The sequence below is a fragment of the Hordeum vulgare genome, chromosome 6H (assembly GCF_904849725.1).
Source record: "Hordeum vulgare subsp. vulgare chromosome 6H, MorexV3_pseudomolecules_assembly, whole genome shotgun sequence".
Lineage (NCBI taxonomy): Eukaryota > Viridiplantae > Streptophyta > Magnoliopsida > Poales > Poaceae > Hordeum > Hordeum vulgare.
Genome location: NC_058523.1, coordinates 473,445,804 through 473,470,918, shown reverse-complemented (window position 1 = coordinate 473,470,918; position 25,115 = coordinate 473,445,804). Strand labels below are relative to the sequence as shown.

Below are 25,115 nucleotides of genomic sequence, written 5' to 3'. Positions count from 1 at the left end.
AGAGGCACGGCGACCCCTCGAACACGCTGGACGAGACCGACTACCAGAACCCAACAGCAAATCCTTCTCCGCTTGAAGGGGCCATCGTTCCCACACAAGAATCCGCACAGATCATCCACATTGCCAGACGAGCCCCAGCCGACCGCAATGTCGCGAGCGTCTAGCCTCTGGAGAGTGCAATCGAAATCCAAAGCTCTTCAAGACAACGCCCCCAAGGAGGAAGCGACGATACCGACGCCGTCGTCCGGCCCAACCCGGCCTAAGGTTTTCACCGGAAGAACTGGATCCGAGGATGTGTAGGGAGAGAACTCCTCAACGGTGCCTCCAAGAAGGTGAGACGATGTCCACAGCCGCCGCCACCGCCGGCCGGCAAGCTCTTGCCCGGCAAGCTTTCGCCCGAAGCACCTCCCAACACCACAACCCCACGCACATCACCTTCGCTAGCCCACACGCCTCCCACGAAGCCACCGCGCCAGCGGCACCGGGGAGCCACCAAGCACGTCCTCCACGCATCACCGCAGCAGCCCCAACGACACGACACCTCCGAAGCCACCACGACCTAGGCCCGAGCACCACCAGATCCAGATCCAGATCGGGGTCAAGGGCAGGCTGCAGCCGCTGCGGAGGTAGCACCACTGGACGGTGCCCTGCCCTCCAGCCCGCTAGAGGACCCAGCCCGCGCCGGAGCTCCGCCGCACCACGCCGCCAAGCCACCACCGCGGGACCCGCAGCCTGCACCATCACCAACCCGAGCGGGGGAGAAGGCGCGCCGAGGCCCAGCCCCGCCGAGCCGTCCACGCCGCCATCACCGGGCCGCTGCCCCGACGCCCAGCCTCATCGAGCCGCCGAGCCGTCCCTGCCGCAACCACCGGGCCGTCGCCCCAACGCCCAACCTCGCCGAGCGAGCCGCGCCGTCCAGGGCCGGTCCCGGGACGCATCCGTGCGAGAGAGGCCCGCCGCCGCCGGCTGCTGCACGGGCTTTGCCCGACAGTGACGCCCGACGGCGGCGGGGGTGGGGAGGAGCGGGTGGGGAGGCGGTGGCGGTGCTAGGGGACGCTCGGGCCGCTCCCCTGGAGAGTGACGCGAACGAGATAATTTAGAGTGTAAGTTCAGGTTTTGTGTTTATATATAGTAGATCATGTAGCAAAGTAGTCCACACCGTTCTTGTGTTTATATGTAGTTGATCATGTACTAGAAATTACCTTTGGAAAAAGGTGTAACAGCTCCCGGGTGCCTAGACACCTCTATGAACAATAAAAAAATAGGAAACATATTTAAAAGAATCTCAAACTTCACGGCATCAAAGGTGGTCAAACTTTATTGGTTCTTGCAAATTTCCATGCCAAAATATCATGTAGAGAAAGGTGTCTAAACAAGTTTCAAGTTTCAGTGCTCAAAACATGAAGCACTGAAATGTTTTTCCTGTATAGAGCTACTCGAATGTTTTTTGGCATGAAAACTTGCAAGGACCTAAAAACATTGATCATCTTTGATGTTGCAAAGTTCAAGAATTTTTCGATATTTATTTCTGATTGTTTTGATTTTACTGTTCATAGAGGGTGTCTAGGCACCCGGAAGCTGAAAATCCACTCTCATTACTTTTCACAATAGAAATCCATGTTTTATGTACTTAATTCTATGACTCGGTGTGAAATAATGCATTTGAGACCATATTACTGGCACTACTGAGACGTAAGATTTTTTTTAAAATTACTATGTTCCTCACGAACACGCGTCTGTGATCATGCAGTTGCCGCTCGCGCGCGAACTCGTCGTTCGCCGCATCCGGGCAAGGAGCGGCCTGCAGGCGCACTGGAACCAGCACTAGCAGTGGAGGTGGTCTGCCGGTAGGATGTGGTCTTGGGCGCGGCCGTGGCATGTCCAATTCCTCCTCTTGAATCCGGGCGAGCACCGAGGCGCGCGTGATGATTGATGGCGCATGCAAGCGCACCGCTGCGCGGCGATCATCGCGAGGCCAGAGCAGAAATTGTGTGACAAAAATTTTTGGGCTCACCGAAGCATCCAGCGCGAGCAGATTGTACATGTGGCCCTCCAACCCCACCCTATAATCAGCCACAGTGCCGGTCTCTCGCAGCTGCAGCAGCTTGTGCATCTCCATCTCGAACTCATCGGGGCCGAACACCTCCTTGACTGCGCTGCGTAATTCTGGCCAGTTGAGCGCGCGATGTACTTGACGAAATGCCTGCAGCTAGTGCGCCGAGTGGCCCTCGATGTAAAGTGACCCCATGGTCACCCAGCTGTGCGGCGGCACGCGGTATAGCTCGAAGTAGGATTCACACCGATCAATCCAGAGGTAAGGCGTCGAGCCGTCTAACCTCGGAAATCGTTCTTGGGCGGCTTGACCGTGTAGGTGTCCCGTGGCTCCTCCTGGCAGGCTTCCTGCTGTGCTCAAAGTTGCACCACCCCGAAGAGCGAGGCTGTCGGGTGCATCTCGTTGCGGGGTGGCCAAGCGTTGGCCAGGCGCGGAAACGGCTGCTCCGGTGGAGGAATGGCGGATGCGTGCGGTTGGTGGCGTGGAGATGGTGGGGCTGTCGATTTTGCCTGCTCGCGGTGGTGGCGCACCTCGTCGACATCGGCCTCCGTGAGATCCACCTGCTTGCGCAGATGGGCCAGATCGCTAGAGACCTGCTTGTTGAAGGCGAGTTGGGCCTCCACGTGCTTGTCGGCGGTGAGCTGACCCGCCACCACCCGCTTGAGCAGCTATTCGAGCAGCGACTTGATCACCACAGAGGTTTCGGACATGGCGGTAAGGATGTGGCTGGTTTGGGTTGAAGGTTTTGGATGGCGACACCGTCTCCTCGCTCCAAATCGGATCAACCCCGCTGGGGATTTCGTGCTGGCCACCGAGGTGAGCCTAGACCTGCAGCGGTGGATGTTACGATCCACTCGAGAGGGTGTGAGACCGACGAGCCAGAACGGATTTGGCGGCAAGATCGAACGAGGCTCTGAATATCAATTTGTAACGCTCCGATGATCCAAGAGATCGGTACAGGGGTAAAAGGGGATGCGATTAAAATTGCTTTATTGAGGAAGGAGGTGAGGTATAGAGGAAGTTAGGTGGGCGTATAGGGGAGTAGGGAGAGAATCCAAAGTCTCGTACATTACATACCCCCTTGCTTACCCACACACATTACTTATACAATCACCCTGGCCGGTGGCCCCCGCCACCTGGCCCACGCACACAGCTGTCCACCGCATCATGGGGATGCATGTGTGACAGGCGGCGGCGGAAAGAGTTGATCCACCTAAACTGATATTGTATATACCATGTAAAAGAAGAGTTTATACGTACGTTTGGGATGGACTGCACATCTCTAGGGGCGGCTTACCAGTTATATTTATATAGAAGAGTTGTACACAAATATAAGGTATGCACGATATGTACTAAAAGCTATTACAAAGCATACATACTTGAATGGCTCGTGGCTTATGCTTTATCGTCTATGAAGGTGGGCAATACTCTTTTTCGGCAATTAAGCTTTGGATAATATTTGAAGGCACGAACACTAGATGAACAATCATTAATTGTGAGCACATAAGTATATGATATAGTAGTGCAGATCTTTCAGTCGAACCACGGGAACATGCTCGATTAATTACTGTGCGTAGTCACAGAAGCCGTAGCTACACTTGTTGCACTTCTTAGAGCAGGTGCCGCAGTTTCTTTTGTCGGAGAGAAAATCTACGCAGCTCCCGCTGCAGCACGTCCGGCCGTGCTTGCACGCCTTGTTGCAGCCGCCGCAGTGCTGGGCGCCGGCGGCGGTGTCCACACATTGGCCGCTGCAGCACGTCGTCCTCGTTGCGACGCATGCTTCAGCCGACTTCTTCGAGCACTCGTACGCCGGTAGAGGTGGGTGGACAACAAGAAGAAATCGGCTCCTCCTTGCCGACGGTCGTTGGGTTTCGCGGCTGCCCACCGTGGCTGAAGCGATGCCGCTGGTAGTGGCCAGCACGGTGATGAGGAGAAGCAGGGCGGCGTTCCCCATTGTACAGACAAGAACAAGTAACGCAGCTGGAGGTGCTTGGCTCGTTGCTCTTGATTAGCTGAGGGGTGTGTTTTATGTGAGGAGGGAATGTCTCTCAAGAATCGCGCTTTATATAGAACTGATCATGGGCAGGAAGTCAGCGGGTTAGCTCAGCTCTCTTGAGGTTGACATTCGATGCAAAATTTGACTTCAACATGATGCCAAGCAGCCACTTTGGTCTAGAACGTAAAACTGATTAAAAATAAACTAAGGTTTCCACGTACAACGTTTCCAGGGAGTGTAGAGGTTTGAGAAAGATTAATTAAACGTTGATCAATCCATAATCCAGGTACATGATAAGCAACCAGTTCATAACAAGAGTGTTGAGAACAGAGAAGGGCTGCGAGATTGTCATAGCAAGAAGTGTAACTAAAGTAAACTTCAGTAAAGCTCCACGTAGCATAATTTTGAATAATTAATGCATGGGGTGCAATGAACCAAGTGCTGGCGGTCCTCGCATGCTAGACGTGATGCATGATTTTAAGCAGGAGACTTATAATAAACTAAGCAATGATTAAGTAGGATAAAATCAATACTCAAATTAATGCACATGCATGGTGGTGGCTTTACATGCTACACCCTCAAGTCATGCAGCAGAGGGATAAAAGCCATCAAGGCATCCTCTGTTAATTTAAATAAACAATACACTGTACCTAGCCGAGATACAGAAAACCCGTTAAGATCTATATACGACAAGATCATCCTTCCTAAGATTGTGGTGGTTATGGATTATCTTTCGGTGGTGAACAGTGTGTATGCAAATAGTATATGGGACTATGGAATGATCATCGAGGATTAAAGGAACGTCAACTTGCTTTGCAGGAAGTCATTTTTATTCATGAGAGGTGACAATTTAACTTCGAAACCCAAAAGCGAGGTAAGGGCTAACCTAAGCCTTGGGTTTGGGGCTTTGGGCATCATGTCTACCTGTCACATACTCATAGTTTAGAAAACCAAACCAACAATCGAACCGATGAGGCTACCGATTTATGTTATTAACAGTCGAACCGTTCGTTCAGCTGGTTCAATAACAACAAAACTCTGAAACATCTAATTTATTTTTCTAAAAGATTGATTCTTGATCAAATGAATACATTTAATATTGGTTGTCATCTACTATTAAATGACACATTGTAGCCAGCCGAGTTGGTGGTTGTTCAGGTTCAAAGCTTGATTCCTAGTTTACACACAATTTTCTTAATATTTTGCAATTTCTTTGTTAAAAGACCGGCACACCATAAAAAACGGGTCAAGGTATCAATTCTGGTTACCTGTTTGTTTTTTAAAACTATGCGTATACTACCGCTATTTCAAATTATCATGTGAATAAGGTAAACTGTTTGGTCAACAAAACTACACTATTAGTATATAAAATTTGTGATACACAATTGTAATCACAAACAAATTTGTGATACACAAGGAGTACATAAGAATACGAATCTAATGACAACAACTTTATGTCACATAAAATAAATACGTGCTAATAGGTGATAGGATATATATTGCTTAAAAACTCATCATAATGAAACCTAATATGCAACGTATTTTCAAGCGGTGGAAATATTGGCCTTGTTCCTGAAACTAATATTTTAGGACTATAAAGCATTGACATTTTCCCTAAAAAACGGGTGTGTTCATGTAGATGTGCTAAAATCATTTGGAGAAACAAAACTCCTCTACTTTGGTACTTGCACCAACTATGCCGAAAGTTGTGCCATTATACAGAGACTGCCAAACTAGGAAATAGACTAACAAGTCAGTTCACAAGATAAGAACAAACCATTGCATACAAGCAAGTTACCATTTTGTGACACTTATACTAACCTAAGAAGGGACACCATCGACGTCATGATGATTTGTTTCTCCATTGTCGCTAACATTTGTAGCGTCATAGTGATGTAGTCTTCGAAGGCGACATCACAAGAATAAGTTGGGAATCTAAAATAGTGGCATAAAGAAAGAGAAAACTTGTGTGTTCATGGTGTTGGTTTCAGGCATTCTCACATTCTTGAACTATGAACACTAGCTAAAGATGGAACACCACACATACATGGATGATGTCGATCAACTAGTGAAATTCGGATGAAGGTTGCTCACCCTGGAGAAACAACAGTAGATCCTTGTTGCAAATCCAACAGGTGAGCCATGTCACTTTACTAACCCCTTCGCTAACCGAGCCCACCTAGCAATATTTATTTCAGACTTCAATTTCTAGTTGGCCTAACTATTTTCCACATATTTGTTGGTAACTGTGTGGCTGCAGTTACCAGAATTTCAAATTATTTAAAAATAAAAATTTCAATTATAACCAGAAACCTCATAGAATAATATTATGTTATATTCGAGTATCCATGTTAACAACAAACCCCAGCCTCGCACCATTTGGTTACCGAAGTCTAGGTCTAGATATTTTGGGCAATGTCTGCTGACACATGGATAATTCCCATTGGTCCTTATTTGTTGAATTTAACCATAGAAAACTCGGCAGCGAGTTGTGCCACGTGGCAATTCCATTAACGGTGCGTCTAGTCTGACAATGGGATTCACCAATTTTTTTCCAACCAAAACTCGATAAACATTGTTTATATATTCACTGCGTTCATGATAGAAAGCACTCGACAGTAGTAATGAATACAGGGGGCCGTCCAGCCGAGTGTCTTGCGCCGAGTTTAGAACTCGGTGAATAGTTCACCGAGTTTAATATGTGCTCTGTCGAGTTTCCTTAAAACTCGTCAATAATGATGATGCTAGTAGTGAAACTCGACAATAATGGCGATTCTTGTAGTGTGGCAACTTATACGCTTGCCTTATTTTATTTCTACAGAAAAGAATGAGGGATTGTTCGTACTATGTGTATCTTTAATTTTTAGGAGTATTTGTATAAAAATTATATTAAAGGAGAGTACAGTACAGAAAAGTGCAGTAGAAAAGAGAGGCCAAAATGCTTGCCTTATAGAGAAGCACAATCATTGTGTAAGATGTTTTTCATGGTTGCATCATGACAAATATTATTAGTTCACTTTATGAAGTCAAATAAGTTATATATTTAATATATTGATAGTCAGATATGAATATGAAAATTGATTGTACACATTTTAGAATGCTACTTGTTTCCTAGTGGATGATGTAAGTCCTGAAACATTGTGTTCGAACAAATGGCAAAGAACTATTCTTTTTCCGAATACGTATGGAAGCATATCAATGCATTGATAGGTAGAGAGCAAACAACTATTCTCTAGATTTTTGATCTCTCTGGATCAGTAGGTTCTCTAATTAAAATCTAGACCAGGCACCATGATCATTTGTTCCAAATGGACTTGGGGCTAAGGGGTTCCTGCCGCGACTCTCGTATCCGGTAGCCTGCATCATGTGATCCGCCGTGGAAAAAAGAGAGGAGCAAACCCCTCTGGTCACTAGTTGTTGGGTATTTTCACACTTTGACTATATGTATATGGAATTTGCAAGTGATAACATTTGTGAATCTCAGAAACACCCTCGAAGGCAGTGTAATGGTTATCCGAGCGTGTTTCAGAAATTGAGAGACATCGTAGAATATTGCGGAGGCCCAGGTGACGAGGTTATGCGGACAATGTTGATATACCCAGAACCCAAGTTTTAATTTTCCACTTTTAAAGATGGGCTTGTAAACTTAGAGAATTTTGATATATGTTGTTTTGTCCTTCTCACAATTTTTAATAATTTATAGACGCACATTCTCTTTTGAAGTAACTGTAATAGTATTCCAAGGATGTCGATTAAACAATGTGTTTTTGCGCTCACGATATAGCAGGATGGCTAATAAAGCACACTAATTAATCACAATCTCAACGTTCGGATTTCACCGGTTTCGTTCTTATTTACAGTTTATGACAATACTTTCAGTTAATGGGATAGCACTCCTAGCAGAACCAATTATCACAATTTCTAGCCCTAAGGGCTGTCAGTAATTATAGTAAATCAGTATGTTGTGAAACTGTAACTCAATGCCTCCCTTGCTTCTACATGCGCATGCACTATATATAGTGCAGGTATTCAGCTGAGACTTTGGACGGCAGACAATAGTGTTGAACTGTACAAGTTAATCATGTTGTTTATGTAGGATTAGGAAAGAAAGCCAAACCTAGTCCTTGTAGTATTAGGATAACTAGTCCTAGTCTATTTCCATAATCCCTTGTGGACGTGTATAAAAGGCACCCTAGGGGTGTTGATTGTATTACCAGAAAAACGAAAAGCAATACAAAGCACATGACCGACACGATCCTGTTTGTCATAACTCGACGTATTCTCGTGTTAGTGTTCCGGCGAGATTGAGCAAAGACGTATAGGTAGCTAGACTAGTTTTACGCAGGAGAAAATCCATCAAGCAGCTTGGGTGCTTGCTTGCTATATAGCTAGCTTGCATGTACGTGTAAGGGATATTTGATCTACGGTTCAAAAGCCAACAATTTGTATCAGAGCCTCGACGATCTACGATCTACGATGACGAACAGCGATGTTGAGTCGGTCAAGTCCGGCAAAGGCGGTGCCAAGGCGAACAAAAACGGCGACAAGGTGAAGAAGGGCGGCAAGTCAACGATCATTGGTGGGGGAACGAGCGGCGCCAACGTCCAGGCGCATCGCAACATCCCCATCCTGTACCCGATGCTCACCGACGCCAACTATGGCGTGTGGGCGGTGAAGATGAAGATTATTCTCCGAACCCTCCGAGTGTGGCACGCAATCACGGACGACGACGTCGATGACGAGTCCGACGAAGGTGCCATGGCCGCCATAGCCCAGTCCGGGCTGGATTCCGTGCTGATGACATTGACGGAGTTCGAGACGGAAAGAGAGGCGTGGAACGCACTCAAGGAGATGAGGATCAGAGAAGATCGCGTCACCAAGGCTCGGGCACAAGTGCTGAAGTGCCAATTTCACAAGTTGCAGATGGAGGAAACTGAATCTGTGAACGACTATGCCATGCGTCTTACTACTTTGGTGGGAGAGATCCGCGCGCTTGGTGCAAAGCTCGATGAGATCGAGATTGTGGAGAAATTTTTCAGTTCGGTGATTGATAAATTCACGTACATCACCGGCACGCTTGAGTAGCTTTACGACATCGATGACATGACCATAACGGAGGCGATCGGTCGCTTGCGGACATGGGAAGATAATGCTCGTGGCTGTCAGAAAGGCAAAGGAGGAGGTAGTGACCAACTCATGTACTCCTGCGCAGATTGGGAGGCCCCAAGTAGCAAAGGAAGGCTCAAGCAACACGAAAGGCGATGGACAAACCGGAAAAGGCAAAGGAAAAGGCAAACCACAAGGTCGTGGTAAGGCGGGCCAATCTAAAGAGCAGAAGCCACGGAACTTGGACTTCTCCGAGGTCAAGTGCTATAACTGCAATAAGATGGGTCAGTTTGCGAAGGATTGTCCGAAGCCTAACTAGCGGGAGATCAAGGCAAATTTGGCAAAGCAGGAAGGCAAAGGTCCAGGTCTTCTGATGGTCGAAGTTTGTGATCTCGCTGAAATGGTGGTTGTGAAACCAAGCCGGAAGGTGCTACTTCATGAGAAGAAAGTGACACCGAAGTTATCCGGTGATCAGAACGTGTCGTGGTATCTCGACACGGGTGCCAGTAACCACATGACGGGGTGCAATGAGAAATTCCTCGAGCTGGAATACGATGTTGAAGGCTCGGTCAAGTTCGGTGATGGTTCAGCGGTGGAGATTTGTGGGCAAGGATCTGTCCTATTCGAGGGTCTCACAGGCGAACATCGCATACTCACCGGAGTGTACTACATCCCAAGGCTTCGCAACAACATCATCTCTATTGGGAAGCTTGACGAGAATGGATGCAAGGTGAATATTGAGAACGGAGTGATGACGATCTTCGACAACCACTGAAACGTGCTAGCTCGTGTTAATCGCACACGGAATAGGCTCTATATCCTCAAGCTTGATCAATCTCAACCGGAGTGTTGGCTCGCCAAGAGTGATGATGATTCGTGCTTATAGCATGCTAGATTTGGACACGTTAAGTTCTACGCCTTGAAGAAGATGTCAAAGATGGAGATGGTATCCGGGATGCCAGTTATCGACCATGTTGATCGAGTATGTGACGGGTGCTTGGTTGGAAAACATCACCGTAGGCCGTTCCCTGCTCAGCCTACCTATCGTGCAAGTGATGCACTCGAGCTGCTCCATGGTGATCTATGTGGCCCTATCACCCCAGCAACTCACGCGGGAAAGAAGTATTTCTTCCTTGTGGTAGACGACTACTCGAGATATATGTGGGTCATTCTCCTACGATCTAAAGATGAGGCGTTTGAAGCGTTCCAGAAGCTGAAGGCTGCAACGGAGATGGAACACAAGTTAAAGGTTCGCGCTCTACAGACAGATCGCGGTGGCGAGTTTACGTCTAATGAGTTCAACGACTACTGCGAGAAGATTGGCATAAAAAGGTTCCTCACGGCACCATACACGCCGCAGCAGAACGGGGTCGTTGAAAGGCGCAATCGAACCCTCGTTGACATGGCAAGGAGTTTACTCAAGAGCAAGAACCTACCGGGGACTTTTTGGCGAGAAACTGTCTCGACGGCGGTCTATCTTCTCAACCGGGCTCCAACGAAAGCGGTGATCGACAAAACTCGTATGAAGAAATTTACGGACGTAAGCCGAATGTGTCTCATCTGCGGATTCAGGTGCGTGGCACGTGTGAAGACGGCGGAGCCGCACCTCTCAAAGCTTGCCGATTGTAGCACCAAGATGGTGTTCATCGGATACGAGAGGAGTTCCGGCACCAAGGCATACCGCTTCTATGATCCACAAACCAAGCGTCTACGGATTTCACGCGACGTCGTGTTTGAAGAAAACAAAGCGTGAAATTGGAGTGCAGCAGCCGACGGTGCTCCAAACGGTAACATATTCACGGTTGAATTTCCAGCTGATGATGATGCAGGGGAGGATGTCCAGGTGGTTGGCAAGACGCCCAACCAAGGTGACCACAATGGTAGTGATAATTATGGTGCTGATACCGATGACGACGTGCATAGGTCGCAAGGAGATAGCGACAACGAAGCGCACGACACGGGTGGATATCTCGACGACAACATCGACAATGAGGCGCATCGTGACGATGACAATCAAGATGATGGTCATGATCACAACGACTACGCCGATGACACGGATGTCGATGACACGCCCGTGACTCCGCCATCTTCCTCAAGTGCATCAACATCGACACAATTTGTGTCACCTCCTTCGCAAGCCACAACGGACTCCTCAGGGCCTCGTCGCTACAAGATGCTCAAGAAAGTCTACAAGTACACCAAGCCAGTTACGCTCGAGTACTCCGGACTATGTCTGTTCGGAGTTGAGGAACCGGCGAACTTCGTAGAGGCGAGCAAAAGCCATAGTTGGACACACGCCATGGATGAGGAGATGAAGGCGATTGATGGCAATGACACGTGGACTTTGGTAACCCGTCCTCCAAACCAAAAGGCGATTGGTTTGAAGTGGGTTTACAAGTTAAAGAAGGACACACAAGGTGCCATTGTGAAGTACAAGGCAAGACTCATTGCAAAGGGCTAAGTACAACGTCAAGGAGTTGACTATGATGAGGTGTTTGCACCGGTTGCTCGAATCGAGACGGTGAGAGTGCTCCTAGCTTTGGCAGAACAAGAGGATTGGAAGGTTCATCATATGGATGTTAAATCTGCTTTCCTCAACGGCGATCTCACAGAAGAAGTGTACGTGAAACAACCCCTCGGCTACGAGAAGAAAGGTGAAGAAGGGAAAGTTTACAAGCTCAAAAAGGCACTTTACGGGTTGAAGCAAGCGCCAAGAGCTTGGAACTCAAAGTTAGACCGAAGTCTGGTCTCGCTCGGGTTCAAGAGATGTCCCCTTGAGCATGCAGTCTATACAAAAAACTCCAAAGTCTCAAACCTACTAGTTGGAGCTTATGTTGACGATCTGATTATCACCGTAGATAGCATACAAGAAATTGAAAGTTTCAAGGCGCAAATGAAGAACAAGTTCAGCATGAGTGATCTGGGATTACTCAGCTATTACTTGGGCATCGAAGTGAAGCAAAGCTCCGGAGAGATTTCCCTATGTCAATCGGCTTACCCGGTCAAGTTATTGGAAAAGTGTGGCATGTCAGATTGCTACGAGACACAAGTTCCAACGGACCAACGTCACAAGTTGAGCAAGCGTAGCTCAAATCCGTCAGTGGACACCACAATGTATCGAAGCGTTGTGGGCAGCCTAAGATATTTGGTGCATACCCGACCTGACTTGGCTTATTCAGTCGGGATCGTGAGTCGTTTCATGGAGAATCCGACAACTAAACACATGAGCGCGGTCAATCAAATCTTGCGCTATGTGAAAGGCACCATTAATCTTGGCTGCACGTACAGAAAGGGAAAGGAAGGATTGATCCTTCGTGGATATTCAGATAGTGACATGGCAGGTGATGTTGATGACCGAAAGAGCACAACGGGCATGGTTTTCTACCTTGGCCCGAATCCGATTAGTTGGAATTCTCAGAAGCAAAAGGTGGTGGCGCGGTCTTCGTGCGAGGTAGAATACATAGTGGCAAGCACGACGGCTTGTGAAGCAGTGTGGCTGGGAAGACTCCTAGCTATTCTTGCAAAGCGGGAGGTGCAGAAGGTATCACTGAAGATCGATAACCAAGCTGCAATCTCGTTGTGCAAAAATCCGGTTCATCACGAAAGGAGCAAGCACATAGATAGCCGGTTCCACCACATCCGGGAGTGCATTGAAGAAGGGTTGATCGAGGTTCAACATGTGAACACGAAAGACCAACTTGCCAATATTTTCACCAAGTCCCTCGGTCGACAGAAGTTCATCGAGATGAGGAAGAAAAACGGAGTGCAAGAAGTGAAGTCAAGCAACAAGATTAAGGAGGTGAATGTAGAAGTTAATCATGTTGTTCCTGTAGGATTAGGAAAGAAAGCCAAACCTTGTCCTAGTAGTATTAGGATACCTAGTCCTAGTCTATTTCCATAGTCCCTTGTGGACGTGTATAAAAGGCACCCTAGGGGTGTTGATTGCACTACCAGAAAAACGAAAAGCAATACAAAGCACATGACCGACACGGACCTGTTTGCTATAACTCGACATGTTCTCGTGTTAGTGTTCCGGCGAGATTGAGCAAAGACGTATAGCTAGCTAGACTAGTTTTACGCAAGAGAAAATCCATCAAGCAGCTTGGGTTCTTGCTTGCTATATAGCTAGCTTGCATGTACGTGTAAGGGATATTTGATCTACAGTTCAAAAGCCAACATGAACGACTCAGATTACTGTGCATAGTCACAGAAGCCGTAGCTGCATTTGTTGTCGCAGTGGTTAGAGCAGGTGCCGCAGTTCTTCTTGTCGGATAGCAGATCCACGTAGCGCCCGCCGCAACACGTCCGGCCGTGCTTGCACGCCTTGTTGCAGCCGCCGCAATGCTAGGCGCTGGCGATGATGTCCACGCACTGACCACTGTAGCACGTCGTCCCTGTCGCGAGGCATGCTTCAACCGACTTCTTCAAGTACTCGTACACTGGCAAAGGCAGGTGAGCAGCGCCACCAACAAGCAGGAACGACTCCTCCTCCCCGAGGGCTGTTGGGTTCCGCTGCTGCTGGCCGTGGCTGAAGCGATGCCGCTAGCCCGGGTAGTGGCCAGCAGCATGATGAGGAGAAGCAGGGCGGCGTTCGCCATTGTGGAAAGAAAAATAAGTAATGCAGATGCAGCTGTATGGTTTATTGGCTTTGCTCATGATTAGCAGGGCGAGGTGAAGAATGTACCTGTTGTGTGGAGGGAATGTCTATGAAGGGTCACACTTTATATAAAAGAGATCATGGGGAGGAAGTCAGCGGGTTAGCTCTGCTGTATCTTGAGGTTGACTTTTGATGCAAATTCGACGTCAAGATCACACCAAGAAAGACACTTTTATCTAGTACAAAAGTAATTGAAGATAAATGAATGGTTTTAGTTACAACGCTCACATGGAGTGTAGAGGTTTGAGAAGATTAACTAAAGGTTGATCAATCCATAATGAAGGTAGTTGCGAAGCAACCAGTTTGCAACAATAGCATTGAGAGCAGAGAATGGCTGCAAGATTGTCGTAGCACAATGTGTAACCGAAGTAAACTTCAGTAAAGCTCCACGTTTTCTATTTAAAAAAGGAGGATGATCCCCGGCCTCTGCATCTGGGAGATACATGCGGCCATTTTATTAATTATTCTCAAGGACCTTACAAAGTGTTACAACAATATGTCTGAATCCGCCATCTTCACAACATCTGTCGCTACTCCTATCCATATGATGAAGGGGTGCTAGCTGGGCCACATACCCAGACCATTTACCTAAGCCTACCATCAAAAGCCGGAAGCCCGAGCCATGCCGGTCTAGCCATTTGCCACATACTGGGTCTAGGGCACACCGATATGACTCACTAGTGTGTTGTTGCCGCCATCTTCCACCGGTCCGTCTTCGGAGCAGATATTGAGGCTTCTACCTTGTGTAGCCACTCTGCCATCGACGTCACCATCTCCATGCATCGGCCGTCGAGTCCCCACAGCGCCATGCCGCCGATATCCGCCGCCATCAATGTGTGAGATGAAGCACCGCTCCACCATTCCTCCAGCCAGCACTTGCTCCCAAACGATGCCCCCAGGAGGGAAGGCGATAAAACGCCATCATCGTCCGATCCAGGAAGACCCAGATCTACGGTTTCCCTCGGAGCATTCCGAGCCTGATGACGCAAACAGCAACGTCGTTGCTCCACCAGACGAGCGTCGCCGACGTCACAACCTCCAAGATGAAGGTGGCCAAAATGGGCCTCGAAACGCCACCACCTCCACCGCCGCTTGAGCAGCCCCCGAGCAACACCTTCAGGAAGGAACACGTCACCGTGGAGTCGTCGTCACTTGGAACAAGGGGATCTGAGGTTTTCACCTGAGCTCCTGGGAGGGGTGGAAGGAAGGGGATCCTCTCCGAAGCCTCCAACAAGGGGAACAACACCCTAAGGCACTGCCTTCGGAGTGGCCGCCGCACCGGCCAAGGGAATCCCCCGGAACCCTTCCAACCACCGGATCTGCAAGGCCGGCTCCCAAGAACAGTGAGAAGCCATCAGGGGTGGATCCGCAGTTTGGAGTAGATCGGAGTCGAGGACAAGCAACACGATGGCCACCAGCATCCAGGAGGACCGCCGCCGCAGCCGCCGGCACCCCCCGCGCCGTCCGGGTCAAAGAGGGAGCCGCCGACCGGGCACGGGGGCCACCGCCGCCTGCACACGCCGGAGCACCGCCGCTAGCCCAGCACCCGCCACCGCCTGCCGAGGGCCGCCGTCGTGCGCCCCGCTCCCCGCCACCGCTCGCCGAGGCCTGCCCCCTCGCGCCCGACCGCGGTCCCCACAGGACACCGCCGTCAACCGCCTAGATCCGCCGCCCGCGGAGGAAGGGGATCCGGGAGAGGGAGTTCCCCTGCCGCCGCCGTCTGCCATGCGGGTTTCACCCCGGCAGCGGCGAGGAGGGGGGATGAGAGGGCGGCGACGGCGCCCAGGGCTAGAGAGCCCCCGAGTCGCCCAGGGCGGGGGCGACTTGAGGGACCATTCCAAGTTTTCTTCTCACGTATCCTCGAGCTTCACGTGTCTAGATAGGTCAACTGGCCTTCTTGAGCAAATAGTATTGTTCCAGTAAATAAAGAAAAACCGTTAACACATATACACGCCAAGATCATCTTTCCCAAGATTGTGGTTGCTACGCATTGTCTTTCGGTGGTGAAAATCATCATGCGAATAATATATGGGATTATCAAGTAATCTTCGAGGAAGCCAATGATGTCACGGACATGATGAGTGATAAAGGGAGCGATAAGGCAGATAATGTGCGGGCAAATAAGGCAGCACGTAAGAAGAAAAAGATGACATGCTATAGGTGTGGCGAGCCGGGTCATTTTGTGATTGACTACACGGTAGAGCTGTGTGATATCTATAGGAAACTTGGTCATTCGTCAAATAGCTGCCCGCTACTCTTGGTTCCTAAGCCTGTGGTTAGCATCTATGGTGTTTGTAACAACATGTTGATGTCCTTTGAAACTCCACTAACTGTCTCGGTGAGACCTCGTGTTGAGTGCTCAAAGTTTGGATTGGTTAAGGTTACACACGGGACTCTGACACAGGAGCAGGTATCTCAGCACCTAAGGAGACTTGTTTCAGATTCCTTTCACTAGTCGCATGTCAGGTTGGAAGACCAGGTTTAGAGAGTGGAATTTTCTAGAAGAGAGGATCTCGATCGCTTGCTGAAGTTTGGGTTTAGCAAGGTAACAGGGAGTAAATGCATTCTTGCGTCATGTGATCCGTCGTATATGAAATTTCCAAGTTATGATGTTTGTAGATGTCAGGAACACCCTTGAAACCAGCATAACGGTTATTTGAGGGTATTCCAGATATTGAGAGACGTCGTCGAACATTGCTTAGGCGGCCCCGGCGAGGGCACAAGGAGGACAATGTTGATATATCCAGGACTGTGTTTTATTTTCTACTTTTAAAGATGGTCTTGCAAAGTTAGAATTTTTTTGATATATGTTCCTTTGGCCTTCGTGCAATTTTTTTAATCATTTATGCATGTTCATGCTCTTTTCAAATTTCATGGAATATGGATTAAATTGCGGGTTCCCCACTCACGAACTTGTAGGATGGCTAACTAAGCACTAATTAATCACAATAGCAACTTATTGAAAGGCCGGGTTTCACCGGTTTCGTTCTAATTCATGAGCAGATAAACCGACACAACAATTTTTGTAGTTAATCAACAACATTACTAGCGGACACCACCGCTACAACGGCAGCAATACAGTTATCACAATTTCATGCTATAGTACAAGAGCTGTCAATAATAATTACTATAGTAAATCAATAGGTTGGTAAAGTGTAGTTCAACGCCTCCCTTTGCCTCTGCATGCGCATGCACATATACAATTATATATAGTGTTGAACTCAGGTTACTGACTTTCAACGGTAGACAACAGTGTTCAACATTTGAACTCAGGTTACTTGGCGTAGTCGCAGAAGCCGTAGCTACACTTGTTGCCACACTGGTTAGAGGAGGTGCCACAGTTCTTCTTGTCGGAGAGCAGATCGACGCAATGCCTGCCACAACACGTCCGGTCATGCTTGCAGGCCTTGTTGCAGGCGCCGCAGTGTTGGGTGTTGGCGGCGGTGTCGACGCACTGGCCGCTACAGCATGTCATCCCGGTTGGGAGGCATGCTTCGACCGACTTCTTCGAGCAGTCATAGGTTGGCAAAGGCAGCTGAGCAACGTCACCAACAAGCAGAAAACGGCTCCTCCTTGCCGATGGCTGTTGGGTTCCGCTGCTGCCGGCCGTGGCTGTGGCGAGGCCGCTGGCAGTGGCCAGCACAGTGAAGAGGAGAAGCAGGGCGGCGTTCGCCATTGTGGAGACAAGAAGAAGAAGTAATGAAGATGCAGGTGTTTGGCTTTATTGGCTCGTTTCTCTTAATTAGCAGGGAGCTCAACGATGTGTTGGCTGTGTGGATTGTGGAGCGAATGTCTCTAGGAATCACGGTTATATAGGAGAGATCATGGGTAGGGACGAGTTAGATCTGTTCCCTTGAGGTTGAATTTTGATGCAAAATTTGACTTCAAGACGAAGCCAAGAAGTCGCTTTTATCCAGAACAGAAATGATGTAGAAATGATGTAGACTGTAATTAAAATAAACGAAGGGTTTTAGGTAAAATGCTCATATGGCGTGTAGAGGTTTGAGAAAGATTAATTAGGGGTTGATCAATCCAAATATCCAGGTACTAGCTAAGCAACCAGTGCACAAGAATAGTGTTGAGAACAGAGAATGGCTGCAGAGATTGTAGTAGTACGAAGTGTAACTAAAGTAAACCCATAGTAAAGCTCCACGGAGCACTAATCCTGGACAAGTAACACACGGGATGCAATGAACCAAACGCGGTCTTTCCTCTCGCATCCTAGACGTGTTGCACGATCATAAGTTGAGTACATAAAATAAAGACAACAACGATTAAGGATGATACAATTATCCCTCAAATTAATGCATAGGGCGGTGGCTTGACATGCTACACTCTCAGATCGTGCACAAGGGCAAGACCGTGGAGGTATCCTCTCTCAGAGGTACTCGCGTACCAAACGATCATCCTAATTAGCTGGGATAATGAAAATACTAAGATACATAAACACTGACAAATAATGTTTAGGACAACCTTGGGGGTGCCAAAGACAAAAAAACAACTGTACCAAATGGAGTGATTTTTTTCAAAAATACGCCAGATTTTATACCAAATTCGAAAATCGATAGCCTAAATTGGAAAAATGCACAAATGGTACCCCGTCGGCCTCTTGTGGATTGAAGAGTGACCTGTCGGCCGGCGGGAGGCCGAAGGGGGACAGGTCAGCTTGCGGGCGGTCGACGAGGGCCCGTCGGCCCACAGGAGGCCGAGAAGCCCACCTATCGGCTTGTGGGCGGTCGAAGAGGGCCCGTCGGCCTCCAGGAGGCCGAAGAGCCCCTGGATAAGGCCGGCTAAGCCCTTCTTCCTCCTCAGTCGCTGGCTCCTCTTCTGTTTCTCGTTTTTCTTCCCTCATCTTGCCCCCCATCTCCTCCATCCTCCACCCATTTTCCAATTCAATCCACTGAAACAATAGATCATACCCATCTCCACCGGCCTACGGTCTGATTTTGTGCCATGATGGTGGGATCGTGGAGGCGTGGATGGTGAGGAGGTGGTGTGGTGGAGAGGAAGAACAAGGCGGAGAGGTGTGAAAAAGGGGACACACGTGGTGGTGGAGGTGGAGGTGTGGGTAAAGGTGGTGATCGTTCGTCATTCGTCGGTCATCGTTCCTCGTTTCTTCGCATGCTTCAATGGTAAAATTCAACAGTCGTTCATGTATGCTCAGGTAGATTTGGATATATTTAGGTGACTCAATTAAGTAGTTTAAATATTTTAGGTTCGTAGATTTCGATATATTTAGGTCTACTAATTAAGTAGTTTAATATTTTTAGGTTGTCCGGTAGATTTGGATATATTTAGGTCTGCTAATTAAGTAGTTTAAATATATTAGGTTGTACAGTAGATTTGGATATATTTAGGTGTGCCAATTAAGTTGTTTAAATATTTTAAGGTTGTCCGATAGATTTGTATATATTTAGGTCTGTCAATTAATTAGTTTAAATATATTTTAGGTTCTCCGATAGATGTAGATACATTTAAGTCTGCCAGTTAACTTGTTTAAATATTTTTAGGTTCTCCGGTAGATTTAGTTCTGCCAATTAATCTTCCATGGTTTCTTGGAGCAAGAGACCAAACTCTTTTTGGGATGACGAGAGTGTGACTAGCGAGGTACGTTAATTTCGGGATTCAAGCATTTACGGTTAGGTTTAGGGTTCTTCATTTCAGGATTTCATAACAGTTCGGTATCTTCTGATTTTAGCTTCCTAGGACTATCTCATGGTATGAATGGAGTGACATTGCTCATGAACTATCTTCTCGATGTCTGCATCTAGAGTCTTGCCCCAGACAAGTTGCATTTCAATCTACTGACACTGGCCGACGTTTTCTTTCTTGTGCAAAGGAGAAGGTATGTTGCACTGTAATTAGTTAATCTTAGTTAGTTTCCGCTCCACTCAATTTCATGTATGTTAATCACTTAAATTGTTTTAAATTTTAGGCAGAATAAAAGTGCAGCTATTTGGAGTGAATAGACCCTGAGTGGTCAGTTGCTATGTAGTTTTGCATAGGTCAATTGTGGAGCATGCATGACAAAGAAAACGAGGATAGAATCAGAGAAAATCTTAAGTTGGGTGAAGAAAATTTCAAAATAATTGGAGCAAAGAGGAAGATAGAGGAAGAGCTTAGATTTTTCAAACTTGATTTCGCAAAAATGGTGGCTGACAAGGAGGAGGCTATTAATTAGTTTGGCAGTGCTAGGTTGGCTATCAGTGATCTGAAAGAGGAGATTGAGAAGAAGAAGTTGGCAGACCATGGTTGCACCAGTCTACCTCAGGTACTTAGGGTGGAGGCAGAGAAGGAGAGGGACCATCTTGTGCTAGAGAGAGACCAAATAAAGCAAGAGAAGAAAAAGTTAGAGTACATCATTTCTGATATGATGAAACAGAATCATGGCTATAAGGACAAGGTCAAGAAGTTGAAGGAGATCTGTGATGAATTTTAAGTATGTAATGATTGAATTTGTATTGAACTATTCAGTAGTAGAACTATCTAGTAGTAAAAATATCCAGTACTAGAATTTGTATTGAATTATCCACCAGAAGTATCCAGTAGTATCAGTAATTATGTTTTTTGACTAAGCTCATGTTCGAAAACTGTTCACAAATTTGCATATTACAAATAAAAACATAGTCCGACATAGTACACATTAAAACATAGTGCAGACATATTACAAATTAAAACGTAGGCCGGTACATTATGTAGCTTTTGAGTTATTTCTTCCTCGTCCACCCCTTCGGCCTCGACTGCCATGTCCACCACGACTGCCACAACCACCTCTTTCTACTGTTGTCGCAGTCGTCGATGTGGAAGCACCGTATTTGTTCACGTCGGGGTAATATTTCATCCTATGTCTATAAGCCGCGTAGAGCAAACATTGTATGGTTGCTCCACCGGCTTCAGATTGGTCCATATCATTTCGGATGCGCTTTACCTTGTGTCTGCCCCTGCTAGTTCGTCGAAGTCCAGGATCTGGGATGTATACTCTCTCACCATCGTTTACCTTGTTGAAATTGCCGATGACTCTAAACCATGTCATCTCACGTGTCCAGACATTGAGTACTGCCTCTTTTGAATAGTACAGAGACACGAAGGAGATAGCTTCTAACTCAATCTGGCCACAGGCAGCCAACACATGTGAGCAAGGAAGGTGCAACAACTGCGGTTTGTTGCATGTACACTCACAAGTTGGATAAAATTTCGTTCCAATTTTAACCTCATGCGTCTTCACCTTATTTGCAGAACCAAAACCATCAGTAGGAAGCTGAACCTCATACCTCCTTTCCTGATTAGCTATGAGTGTGACAGTGTGATTTTTCTTTCTTTCTTTATCTTCTGAGTCATGTACTCCATGACACAGCTATAATAAGTTGTGTTCTGATTAACTACAATATGCTTCTTTGCTAACTCATGCCTTTCTCTAAAATATCTCAGAGTCCCATGGAATACACCCTCCACAATAGTTGTCTATGGCAATGCTCTATTCCCTCTGAGTACAAAGTTATACACCTCTGCAAGATTAGTTGTCATGTGGCCATACCTGGTTCCATGGTTGTCATGCAGCAAAGACCAATTCACTGGAGGCTCTTTCTCTATCCACTTAGAAAAGTTCTTTATTGCCCTGCCCTTCTTTCTCTTCGTATTAGGAGGGTCACTTGCTTGCAATTCACAAAGACCTACTAGCTCCTCTAGCTTCGCGATGAGTGCTGTTAATTTAACCTGGTATTTTTCCATTTTCTTCCTAGCAAGGACCCGCTTCTTAGTAAACTCAACTAGTTTTGACCAAATAAATTCGTATTTGCGCTGCTGGTTCTGCTTGCATAACTTTTTGAACAAGTTCATCAACCATTTGTTCTTGAACTGTGAGAATAAAATTGCACCCAAATGGTGCATGCACCACCGACTTTGCAAGTCCTTCCAAGGTGTTGGCTCGTCAGCTGTTGGGTTCGTTAGTGTCTTCACAGCCTTCAATATACCAGGATGTTTGTCATGAATGACACACACGTTTGGCCGGTACTTCACGATCGCAATTTTAACTTGCCGGAAGAATCATACCCAGCTCGGAAAGTTCTCAACCTCTAGAAATGCCATGGCTTGTGGGATGATTTGGTTGTTCCCGTCCACACTAATAGCAGTCAGGATTTGCCCTTTGTACTGACCAATCAGGAATGTACCATCCACAAACATCACAGGAAGACAATGCCGGAAAGCTTCGATGCACAAACCAAAAGAGAAGATACTCGTTTCAACACCTTGTAATCTGATATAATCTCCAACCCCGTGTGTTGTCTGTTAACATAAGTGTCGGGATTCCTCTCGTTCAGTATGTCAAGAAGACGGACAACATTATCATATGAGTCAAAGAACGTCCTAAACTTTTCCTCCATAGCCTTCTGCTTAGCCCTCCAAGGCTTCCCATATGGAATGTCATAATTCCATCTACACTTCACTACTTTCTGGATATGTTTTGCTTCCATATCTTTCTTCTCAACTATCTCGGTATACATGAGTTGCGCTATGAGAGTTGAAGTCAGGTTTGGATGACAAACCAACAGGTTTTTCCTCACACAATTATGTGGGACCACATTGGTGACAACCCAATGGATGTTATACTTCGGCACGTGCCCGTGCACCTTCGTAAGACAACTTGTTTCAACACACTTCACTATATATTTTGTTGGACTAGATATGTGTGTCCGGAAAACCCTCTACATAGACATAGCCCACTTTATCACCACATACTTCAAATTTTTCTTTGTGTCAAACATAGCCCCGATCTAGACTTGGTTAGTATTATATTGCCATGGAGTCTCATGGCCATCGTTGACAGTAATGTCGGCGGATATGTCTTGATCCCATGCAGAAGGAATCGGTACCTCCACTTCATCCTCGGAATTTTCAGAATCCAGATCCTCCGCAAACCCATCCTTGTTCTCTTCCTCCATCACCCTCTGCATTTGGTCGCCTTCCTCATCCCCATCAGCAATACCAGAGCCAGCTAATACTATCGACTGAATACTCTGCCCAGTATCATGACCACTAACATTGTGTGGCACACAATATGACTCTTTCTTGGCTTGGCTAGCATCCACATCTGGTGGTTGTGACCCGGATACATAAATCTCGTTAGCCACTTGACTACCCTGGCCTGGTTCATACCCCACGTTGACTTGTACGAAATTCTCCTCCTTCGCCACTAGTTGCACTAGGGCATATGGGTGGATTCTTCGGTCTCTGGAACGACTTAACATGGACAACTAATGCTGGCTCCAATCTATCGGCATCAACTCCCACTTGACATTTTTACAGGATTTGGTCCACAATGCATGAATACTGACGGAACAGACTTTAGGATCCAGCCCAAAACTAGTAGTCAACCAGTGCTTCAACTGCCTAATGTCCAGTCTTTTCGGGTCTGAAAGTGTCATGACGCCTTTTGTAAACTCGCTAAGATCAACCCCCAACTCATTACATCGAATATTACCAGGGCCGTAATAAATAGTCAAATTTACGGATTTAGACATTTTCACCTATCACACATTACCAGCTTGTGATTGTTCGCAACAAACAAAATCATACTAAAATAAACCTAAATAAACCTACACTAAAAAGAACCTATGGTAAAGAATCGGTATACCTTCGACGCGTGTGTCCCCTTCTTCTTCCTCTCCACCTTCTTCTTCCTCTCCACCACACCACCTCCTCACCATCCACACCATGGCTCCTCCAAATGAACAAAAAACTACCCCATGGTAGAAAATGAGACCGTAGGTACGCCAGTGGAGATGGGTATGATCTATTGTTTCATCGAATTGAATAGAAAAATGGGTGGAGGTGATAACCCACAAGTATAGGGGATCAACTTTAGCCATTCTCGATAAGTAAGAGTGTCGAACCCAACGAGGAGCTATGGAGATGCCCATCAATAGATATCAATGTGAGTGAGTAGGGATTTGCACGCAACGGATGCACTAGAGCTTATAAGTGTATGAAAGCTCACAAAAGAAACTTGTGGGTGTGCACCCAACTTGCTTGCTCACGAAAACCTAGGGCAATTTTGAGGAAGCCCATCATTGGAATATACAAGCCAGGTTATATAATGAAAATTTCCCACTAGTATATGGAAGTGACAACATATGAGACTCTCTGTCATGAAGATCATAGTGCTATTTGAGGCACAAGTGTGTAAAGAGGATAGTAGCAATTGTCCCTTCTCTCTTTTCTCTTTTTTTTGTGGGCTCTTTGGCCTCTTTTTTTATTTTTATATATTTTTTTGGTGGGCATCTTTGGCCTCTTTTTTGTAAATGGGTTTCACTGGCCTCTTTTATTTCCTCACATGGGACAATGCTCTATTAATAATGATCATCACACTTACAACTCAATACCTAGAGCAATGATGACTCTATATGAAATGCCTTCGGTAGTGTACCATGACAATGATCTAGCATAGTAATGACATCAAAAAACGGACAAGCCATGGAAACATCATACTAGCTATCTTACGATCATGCAATGGCAATATGGAAGTGGTGGCACATGTCATGAGACGGAACGGTGGTAGTTGCATGGCAATGTATCTCGGAATGGCTATGAAGATGCCATAATAGGTAGGTATGGTCGTTGTTTTGAGGGAGGCTATATGGTGGGTGTAATGCACCGGCGAAAGTTGCGTGGTACTAGAGAGGCTAGCAATGGTGGAAGGGTGAGAGTGCGTATAATCCATGGACTCAACATTAGTCATATAGAACTCACATACTTATCGCAAAAGTCTATTAGTCATCGAAACAAGCTACTACACGCACGCTCCTAGGGGAAAGGTTGGTAGGAGTTAACCATCGCACGATCCCGACCTCCACACAAAGGATGACAATCAATAAATAAATCCTGATACGACTTCATCACATAACGGTTCACCATACGTGCATGCTACGGGAATCACAAACCTTAACACAAGTATTTCTAAAAATACACAATTACTCACTAGCATGACTCTAATATCACATATTCATGTCACAAAACTGTTGCAAGGAATCAAACATATCATATTCAGTGATCTACAAGTTTTATGTAGGATTTTATGACTAACCAGGTGAATGACCAACTCCTGTTAACTCTCTAAATAGGTATAAGTGAAGCATGAGAGTTTAATTCTTCCTACAAAAGATATGCCCCGCTCTAACAAATATAAGTGAAGCAAAAGAGCATTCTACAAATGACGGTTTTCTATGTGTAGGGAAACAGGCAATCCAAACTTCAAAAGATATAAGTGAAGCACAAGAAGCATTCTATAAAGCCAACCAAGGACTATC

At 46.6% G+C, this 25,115-nt stretch overlaps 1 protein-coding gene across 1 annotated transcript; it reads right to left on the bottom strand.

The window, feature by feature from the left end:
* Positions 1 to 17,086: 17,086 nt before the first annotated feature.
* Positions 17,087 to 17,488, bottom strand: LOC123405623 (stigma-specific STIG1-like protein 1). Its single transcript, XM_045099245.1, has one exon. The coding sequence runs from the start codon at positions 17,486 to 17,488 to the stop codon at positions 17,087 to 17,089; it is 402 nt and encodes a 133-aa protein (XP_044955180.1).
* Between the last annotated feature and the right edge of the window lie 7,627 nt (positions 17,489 to 25,115).